The sequence below is a fragment of the Chenopodium quinoa genome, unplaced genomic scaffold (assembly GCF_001683475.1).
Source record: "Chenopodium quinoa cultivar QQ74 unplaced genomic scaffold, ASM168347v1, whole genome shotgun sequence".
NCBI classification, from domain to species: Eukaryota; Viridiplantae; Streptophyta; class Magnoliopsida; order Caryophyllales; family Amaranthaceae; genus Chenopodium; species Chenopodium quinoa.
Genome location: NW_018742951.1, coordinates 866,525 through 876,633, shown reverse-complemented (window position 1 = coordinate 876,633; position 10,109 = coordinate 866,525). Strand labels below are relative to the sequence as shown.

General features: G+C 39.4%; 1 protein-coding gene across 1 annotated transcript; it reads left to right on the top strand.

Annotated features, from left to right (window-relative positions):
- The first annotated feature begins 7,656 nt into the window (after positions 1 to 7,656).
- LOC110728459 (protein FAR-RED IMPAIRED RESPONSE 1-like) lies at positions 7,657 to 8,834 on the top strand. The gene is made up of 3 exons (XM_021908103.1): positions 7,657 to 7,883; positions 7,935 to 8,211; positions 8,316 to 8,834. Exons 1-3 carry the CDS (start codon positions 7,657 to 7,659, stop codon positions 8,832 to 8,834), a joined length of 1,023 nt encoding a protein of 340 aa, XP_021763795.1.
- The last annotated feature ends 1,275 nt before the right edge of the window (positions 8,835 to 10,109 follow it).

Genomic DNA, 10,109 nt, shown 5'->3' with positions numbered 1-10,109 from the left:
ACAACTTTGACTAGTTTTAATTAGGCGCGTTAATTAGATTAACCACCTAAGTTAGTAACTAGTTTTGCGCTCGTTTTGAATTGTTGCTTGAACTATTTGTAAAATTGCGCTCGTTAGTGAATGGATGAACGGAATAGATATTCTAATGCAGGTTTTAAAAAATGGTAACTAGCGGGGACCGACTAGGATAGTAAATACGGACTGCGTTCCGTTTTGTATTTTTGTAAATCTAAATACAGACTGCATGCCATTAAGTATTTTTGTACTTAAATTATTTAGATTAGTCCTAGATTTTCTAGTAGTTGCATTATTGGTTGTGATGTCTTTAAGACGACGTTTCTAAGAAGACGAATAAGATGCAACGAAGGCCCTTGAAGATTTGAAGACTCAAGTTTCAAGGGGTCAAGCTAGTTGCCAAAATGTATCTTTATTTATGCCCTACATATATTTTGCTTATATATAAACAATTGCGATGTTAGATTGCATGTTTAGGATTTCGAATGTTGAATGATTTGTTTAGTTCACTTAAATCACCAACATAGAAACCCTAAGTTCCAAAGAATATTGAGTTAAATCTACCATTCCAAAATGACACTTACGAAACTAATGAGAATAGTAATGGGCTATGCCAAAGCAAGGCATTACTACTTTCCTAGGGAAGTAAGGTATGTTGGTGCGCTTGTCAAAGAAAGGCATCATATTCCTACTCAATGATATCAGTAAGGAATCCTTAGATGTCGTGGATGGCAATGGAGATAAACGTCAAGAAAGCATTAGATGCAACGTTTTATCGAAACAAGAGTAGCTTAGAGCTATTAGCAATTGGATTGCTTACCTTAAAATATTAAGTGTTAAGACAAGCCAAAGCATGCTTAATCACTTCTTGATTTTTGGGATCTTAGAATCATTTTATTCTCACCTAATTGGGACAAATTTTAAATGTGTGGATAAAACGCTTAATAAGATTGAATGTTTGCATGTATGCTTTAAATTTCAAACTTATTATGTTAATATCTTGATAAATGGTTATACTTTGCACTAATATTTGTAGTATTCTAAATCAAGTTAAAATGTTTCCAATGGTAAAAAGAAATATTTTGAGAATGGTTCTCAAGGAAAGAAAATGCATTTCTAAAATACAACTTCTCATAAATGACTTTTATGGCTTACTCCGAAAGGACGGTTTGACATCATGTATTCAAAATACTAGGTAGTTTTGATAAACATGAAGTATTGAGTTGAAAAACTCAAATTGTCAATAGATGACAACCAACATATCTTTTTGCTTCATACACTAATGAGTAGGACTCATTGATGTAGTAATTCAAGTACGAATTAAAGGAAAAGATGGAACTTTGTTTTAGGGCGCATTACATGCTCAATTATGCCCAACAGAGTATAAAAGTCAAAACACCTATGGAAATGATTCTTAAAAGTTATGAAATGATGTATGATAACAAATATAGGAAACAAGGAACAAGGAAAAGGAATTTGAGATTCTAATTCTACCTAAGAGTTCATGTTATCGTAGTTAAACTTAGCAACTTATCTTAACAAGTATTAAATATTGCTTAAGTGTTCCACTTTCAAAGTGACCTCAAAACAAATGAAGTTAAGATAAGTTATTGACTTACGAGCTTGGAATGAAGCAAGTAGTACTACATCAGTTGTAAGGTCATTAGCTTTGTTTAATGACCTTTTAAAGCTAAGGTTGGAACAAATAATGGTTATTGTGTTCCATAATCAGCAAACGATCCGTTTACACATGGAAAGACTCACATTTAAATTAAAAGAGCAATAGTTGTTGGTTTTATTTTAATGACATGGTTGTTTAAGCCATGAGTCAAAGATGCTTGATTATAAACAAACATTTATCTAACATGAAAACTCACAAGGTTCAACTCATGGACATTATTTGTGTTCCAAACATCTTTAGCAATGTCACATCGACAAGAACTTACTCAAGGCTCTATTAGATAGACTCTTGATAGTTGATCGAATCGGAATCGTTCTACGGCAAGCAAGTCTTACTTGTTGAAATCGACAAAGAAAAAAGCTACTATGCTTGGTATAGACAATTGACTCCGAAAGTTAAAGAGAATTCCATTAATTCAACTGTGAACAAACTGGATCTTGAGTAGCTCAATAGTTCAATGAAGTATATAATCGATTTGGCAAGATATCAAAACGTGTAGATTAGATCGGGCGATGTTTGCTTGAGCCAAGAGTGACCACATCAAGGTTATGAAATTGGAATTTCATAATTAGTTCCACAAAGAATATAGTATGTCTTCACGGAGACCTTGATTCCATTTGGAAATGACTCAAACGATGATGGATCGCATCCCTTCCTATAAAGTTTTTAAAGATTTGCACAAATGACTAATGTTACACTAAATAAAATGTCGAAGCTAAGAAAGGAAACCATATTAGGTTATGGATAGAAATAGTTTCTAGCGTCTTTTCAAGTATATGTCTAGGGCTCTTAGCTCAGTGGGGGTTAAGTGGCTCAATAAGGGCTAAGGTAACTCGAGTGGGAGCTAACTGTTTGTTTCACAACGAACTTTTACCCAAAGACAATATACATGTCTCTTTGTAAGCATTCAATTAAGACTACGGACATTACATCCACAACCTAATTGAGAACATAGTATTTGTTGCTCTAAGTGGTGTCTTTCTGGAAAGTAACACATTTCCAAAATGACAAGTGGGAGGAAAATGAACTCGATGACCATAGAGATTAGCAACAAACTAGAATTGAGAATCTCAAAAGACTTTAGAAGGGCTTCATGAGAATGATTGATCAAGAATACTCAAAGGACTTTCCTAGAACAACACCTACCCAACTAATGCTCGTATGTGATGAGCTACGCCAAAGCGAGGCATCACTACTTCCCTAGGAACGTAAGGTACACTAGGTATACAAGTTGATCTTGGTTAAGCTCAACGATATCAGTAAGGAGTCCTTAGATGTCGTGGCAAAAGAGATAAAACGTCAAGAATGCATTAGATGCAACGTTGCATCAAACCGAGAGTAGCTTAGAGCTATTAGAAATTGGATTGCTTACCCTAAAATATTAAGTGGTAAGACAAGGCAAAGCATGCTTAATCACTTTTTAATTTTTGGGATCTTGGAATCATTTTATTCTCGCCAAAAGGGACAAATTATTAATGCGTGGATAAAATGCTCAATAAGATTGACAATTTGCATGAACGCTTTTAAATTTCAAACTTATTGGTTTATGAATGGTTTTTCATTTCAAATTCTTTCAATTGTAGAACAATGTCTGCAAGTAACTCAAACAACAATTCTATGTGCCCGGAAATCCCCGACAAGTTGGCTTTTAGCCTTAACTTGGTCAACTTCAAGGACTGGGAGGAGGAACTCAGGAAAACTCTTCAGAATTGTTCCTTGTAGTACCCTCTTGATACTCCCACTCCAAGCTTCTTCTCTAAGGGGATCATGACCGATGAGGCTCATGAAGAATGGTCTTCCAACTACAAGAAAGTCTCACGACTTATGGCTAATTCCATCCCGGAAGATTGAAAGGAAAGCCTTTCCTCCTACCTTCCGGACATGTTCCTCAAAGCCCTTGAGGACGTTGTCAATGTGATAGTCACCAAGAGTTACAATGGAAACTATGATGGACTCGTGTTTGATTTGACTAGGTCACTCCCAAACATGAAGATAAAGCCACCGAATGTGGGATGTCTTGCTAAGGAAAGGCGTCGGCTTTGGAAAAAGGTCTGCACTACCAAATTGAGACCCGGCATGCCCCTCCGACCTCATGTGCTTGGAATGACTAGGCTCTTTAAACACATGCAGCTTCTCGGAATCTCATTAGAGGATGAGATTGCGAGGCATATCTTGCTTACTTCGCTCCACTCGGGCTATGATGCACTTAAAATGAATATAGTTGTGGGAAAGGAGACACGCTCTTTAATGGAGGTGGTGCAACTACTGAGCCAAGCCACCGCCTATGGAGTGACCGAGAGGCCCTTGAGAGCAAGGAGAAGGGAGTTCAAGAACAAGGCAAAGATGTGGTGCTTCTATTGTGGTGGACAAGGCCACTATAAGAGGGAACACAAGCTCTTTCGAAAGGAGGAGGAGGAGAGGAATGTGGCATATGCCTCAGGTATCTTAATTAACACTTGTTTTTAAAGCTATTCATAGGTATTGGATACCACATATGATTCACTTTACGTTGCCTTTTTCAGGAACCAAGTGTGAGGGCTTCACAAGTGGATGTGCAACTACGAGCGGACGACGGAGATGGTCTATTGGTCGTGCTTGTAGGCACATTTATTTTGTATATAATTTGTAATTAAACTAATCTTAGTTTCATCATGCTTTTGAACATACTGTGATCTATGGTGTTGGACACCAAGTTATTTTGATCGTAAGACTTTGACAATAGTTGTTTCAAATGTCTTGTTTATATATGTTCAATGGAAATTGCATGTTTTTAAATATGATTAGACAAATGTTGATACCGCTGACAAAACTAAGACAATTCATTACCTTCACCGACGGCTATAGTAGATATGGTTATGTCTACCTTATGTCGAATAAATCTGAATCCTTTAAGAAATTCAAAGAATTTCAGAGTGAAGTTGAGAATCAACTTGGCAAGAAGATTAAAGGACTTCGATCAGATCGAGGTGGCGAATATTTGAGCCATGAATTCGACGATCACTTGAAAGAAAATGGTATTCTTTTAGAGCTGACACCTCCTGGAACTCCTTAATGGAACGGAGTATCCGAAAGGAGAAATCGAACCTTATTAGACATGGTTCGATCAATGATGGATCTTAGTGAACTTCCTATCTCTTTTTGAGGACACACACTACTAACTGCGGCACTAACAGATTTGGGAAGTCGGATTAATTTATCACAATGACGTGTAATGCAAATTGGCCGAAGATTAAAGCTTAGCTTTCCCCCGGGGAAATTGCACATGAAAGACCAGATTTAGTAGCTCGGGTATTCAGAGCAAAATTATTAGCTCTGAAGAAGCAAATTATGGAGATTAAGGTATTTGGTGAGGTAGTTGCACTAATTTATGTTGTGGAATTCTAGAAAAAAGGGGCTACCTCACACTCATATTTTATTTTTTATGAAGCCGGTGTTCAAATTAAAAACTCAAGATCATTATGACAAGGAGGAATTCTTTGTTCCTCATTGTGAGAAACATAAGATTTTCTCATAATGGCAATTCTGAAATTAAAGTTATGTTTTTCACTTCCTGAGATGCTGAGTCGGATTCGCCTATGTGTCAATTTGCTGAGTGGTGCTGAGTGGGGACATCCTTGTATCAATATTTTTGAGGGATGGCGTTACGTTGTTGAGGTTTGGCGGGCAAGTCTTCACACATCTTCACACCATCTTCACACATCTTTGAGTTGAATAAATTCCAAACCTAATTTCCAGACCCAGTTGAAAAAAACGCACATCTTCGAATTAGCAGGTAGTTTTCTGTTCTCTTTCTTCGTCGCTTCTTCTAGTCGTAAGTTTTGATCTGTTCTAGGGTTTTGATTTGTTCTTCTCTTGATGCGCCAACATTCACTACAAGAAATAGGCCGGATTCCGACGGAAACGTTGCGACGGACTTAAATTCCGTCGTAAAAGGTAAGTTACGACGGAAAATCCCTTGGAAATATTCCGAAGGATTTTTTTCCCTCGAAAAAAACAGCTTCCGATGGAATATCCCGTTGGAAGCCGTATATTCCGAGGGAAAAATTCCGTCGGAATAAATAAAAATAACAAAGAACCAAACCCTAGCTATAGTTCCGATGGATTTTTTTTCCGTTGGAAATTTTCCAACGGATTTTGATCATTTTCCGACGGATTTTGATTTTAAAAAAAATAGAAAAAAATAAAAAAAAAACTAAAAAAACCCTAATTCAGATTCCCCCCCACCCCTTCATTTCCACGCCTCTCTTTCTCTCTCCTCTCCTCTTTCCCCTCTCATTCTCTCTCCTCTCCTCTTTCCCCATCTCTCTCCTTCCTCTTCTCCTCTTCGTCCTCTTCTCCTTCCTCATTGTTTCTTTTTCTTCTCTTCCCTTTTCCGTCCTCCTTCTTCTCCTTCCTCTCTCTTTCTTCTTCTCTTCTTCCCTTTTCATGGTTTTTTTGGTTTTTCTCTTCTTTCCTCCTTCATTCTTTTGGGGGTTTTGGTTTTTCATGGTTTTATTGGTCAAATTCGACCATGAAACCTCTAGATCTAGAGGTTTCATGGTCGAATTTACCCATATTAAACCAAATTCGAGGTGACATTCAAGCCAAACTCTATTTAAAGGTATGTTTTATTTTTATTTTTTTTATTTTAAACATTGTTCGTTGCGATTGTGGTTGTGGTTTTGGGCGATTGTGGGTAGTTTTTGGGCGATTGTGGGTGGTTTTTTGGTGGGTATGATGGGTAGTTTTGGGGTACGGGTTAGGGTTTGGTGGGTGTTGGTTAAATGGGTCTAGGTGAGGTGTGGCGGTGGTGGTATTTTTGGAAGGTTTCGGGTTGTGGGGTTGTGTGGGTTGGTGGGTTGTCCGGTTTAGTTGCTGGGTGTGGGTGGGGGAGGGGGGCAGGGGGTGGGGTGGGCTGAGTAGGGGGTGGGGTGGGGTGGGCTGGGTAGGGGCAGGGGATAGGGTTGTAGGGGGTGGCGATGGGTGTGGGTGTGGGTCAGGGTGGGGGTAGGGGGTGGGCTGGGCTTGGGTGAGGTGGGCTGGGCTGGTAGTGGTGTGGGCAGGGGGCAGGGGATGGGGTTGTAAGGGGTGGCGATGGGTGTGGGTGTGGGCTGGGGGGCAGGAGCCAGGGGGGCAGGGGGTGGGGTGGGCTGGGATGGTGGTGGTGTGGGTAGTGGGCAGGGTTGGGGTTGTAGGGGGTGGCGATGGGTGTGGGTGTGGGTGGGGGTGGGTCTGCATTTTTTTTTATTTTCTTTTATTGACTTTTGCGACGGAATTTACCACTTCCGACGGAATTTTCCGTCGGAAATTTGCGACGGAATTCCAAATAAAGTCAAAAACAGCGCCGACATAATTAGATCCGTCGGAAATTCCGTCGGAATAACGCCTTCCGACAGAATTTCCGCCGGAAAAGGTCGAATTTCCGACAAGGGCTGTTACGACAGTCTGTCTCCGACGGAATTCCTTCGGAAAGCCTGATTCCGACGGAATTTCCTATGTTTCCGAAGGAATTTTTCCGTCGGAATTCAGCAGTTTTCTTGTAGTGTTTCATAAAATTGAATTCATAATTGCGACCGAAATCATAATTTTTTTGAATGTAATGGTATTATGAGGTTGAATGCCTCTGTTAAAATGGGTTTGAGGTTGCTGAAAATGGCCGAATGATTTTATTTAAAATGCAATTTTTACTTTTTGATAATGTGTTGTCTTCGTATGCTGTGAAACAAATCCCTCTAATGATTTGTGTTAATTTTTGAAAATTGGTAATTATTACTTTGTTGGTTGTTCAATTGGTTGGTTGATTTTTGTTGGTTGGTTGTATTTCTGTGTTGGGTTGAATTTGTGCTGTGAAAACGTGTTGATTGGTTGATTAACAAAGCTATGACTGGTTTAATTTGTATAATAATTATGTGTTGGTGTTCTGTATTAATTTGTATCGTATTTATGTTTGTGTTCTGTATTTGAAGGGTGAATTGTTTTTGATGGAGAAGACTGATATTACGACTGATATTATGGAAATGGAAACTGAAGGCGTTATAAGGGGCAGTGAGGTTGGTGTTGGTGATTATGGCACTGTGGTTAAGTTTAGGAGTAATGTTGAAATGGAGGAGGGCAATGATATGGAGGGTATAGAAGACATAGTTGTTATAGATAGTTGTGCTGAGGATGTTGGTAAAGTTAGTGTAGGTGCAGTTGACATGAATGTTAGGTATTAATCCCCCGTGGAAAAAATTCAAACGACTAACACTGTGTTTGGTAGCAACGAAATGAGTTTAATTGTTAAGGAGCCTAAGGAAGGGATGGTTTTTTGGTCTTGGCAAGAGGTTGAAGCCTACTATAAGGAGTATGTTGAGCAGATGGGGTTTGGAGTGTCAAGGGTTCAAGGTGTAAATTCTAAGACGGCGGACAAACAAAGAATTGTAAACACGTGGAAATGTGAGTGTTGGGGAAAACCCGACATGAGGGCTAGGAGGGAAGCGAATAAGAGGGCAAAGGCAATGAGTGTTGGAGGTTCAGGTGGTTTAGTTGATGGGGTGGTATGTGAAGATGAGTTAAGTCGTAGGAAGAGGACTTCGAAAAAGTGTGAATGTGAGGCCTGTGTTTATGCTAAAGTTATGAAGATTGCTTGTGGGTGTTGAAGACCGTGCACTTAAAGCATAATCACAAGATTAATCCGGCAAATTCTAAGCTTGTGAAGGAGTACCGCATGAAGCAAATGACCTCAAAAGTAAAGAAGAAGTTGATGGATTTCTATGAGCAAGGCGCACCAATTTCTCAAATACACGGTTGCATGGCAACCGAACGAAACCGTAACATGGCTCTCACCATCAAAGATTTACAACATGAGGTGTACAAGGCTAGGCGGTTGAAGATGGTTGGAGGGGACTCGGTGGCAATCATGGAGTACTTAGAAAAAATGCAATCCGGCTACCAAATATTTTTCCATGTTCAATGTTTGGATGAAGAAGGGAGACTTAAGGATGTGTGTTGGGTGGATGCAAGAAGTAGGTTAGCTTATGAGGACTTTGGTGATGTAGTTTGCTTCGACGCAACATACCTAACAAACGAGTACGAGCTCCCATTTGCGAACTTTGTTGGTGTGAACCATCATGGGCAATCGTTGTTGTTGGGATGTGCTCTTGTTTCACATGAAGAATGAGATACATTTGCGTGGATATTTCGACAGTGGCTAGCTTGCATGAACAACTCAGCTCTAAAAGCCATTTTGACCGACCAAGCAGCAGCTATGTGAAGGCCCCTAGCTGAAGTCATGCCAAACATGATGCATCGTTGGTGCATATGGCATATCATGAGCAAGATCCCTGAGAAACTTAGCAAGTGTTCATAGTATGTTGTGATATTCCTCCTGCCTTATAAATTTGCTATGTTGAATACAAATCTCTACAAGGGGGGCAGGGGGGGGGGGTTGAATAAAGGATGACAACTTTTCGCAAATATAAATCTCAAGGTCTTGAATTAGTTTCAAAGGCGGAATAAACTGATTCACTTATTAAAATTGAGACTTTAAAATTCAATTCAAAGCTGATAAACAGGCTTTGACTTTTCAACAGATTGTAAAATTGCGAGTTAAATTGAAAACAAACAATGTTTCCAAATAACCTGCTGTTCTGCTGCTATCTATTCTAACCTTGCTTATTTTTGTCTAGTTACCAAGAGTTCATAAACCCCCTCAAAGAGCTAGTGTATGAGAGCTTTGACCCCAAAGACACTAGTAGAAAAAAAGAAATAGGCAACCCCCCTATGGCAACGTTTCATGAAAACCGTTGCCAACTTAAGTGAGCGCCATTTACAAAAAAAAAAAAAAAAATTGGTTACATTTGGCAACGGTTAATCGTTGCCAATTGATTAAATTAAAAAAAATAAATAAATAAAAGGGGTAGATTTGGCAACGGTTAACCATTGCCAATTTAAAAATAAAAAAACCGGGTTTTTGAATACATGCAGCTACTATGCAAATGTTCTTCTTTCACCTCGGTTTTTGCTTTCACCTCCAAAAACGCGCGTCTTCCCTCTCCCCAAACCATTCCTCCATTGAAGCTTCCATTGAAGGGTCCATTGAAGCTTTTTCCTCCTCACGCACGCAGTGGGTCTGGGTTTGTTCTTCTGCCTCCCTCACGCACGCACTCAACTCTTCTCTTCTGCCTCCCTCCATATATGCTTGCATTATTGAAGTATGTAGCAGCTCCTCCATTGTTATAGCGCTCCTCATTGCTAGGTAAGTCGTAATAGCGCTCCTCCATTGTTATGGTTTTTGGGGAATTGGTCTTTAGTTAATATTGACAAGTTTCTTGTAATTGCTAGGGTTTGTCAATAATTGCTACTTAACTCCTCCATTTATACGCGCAAGGCTCAGCTCCCCCTCCATTGAACGCATAAGGCTCCCCCTCAACAAATGTAAGGCCTTTTTTAGTTG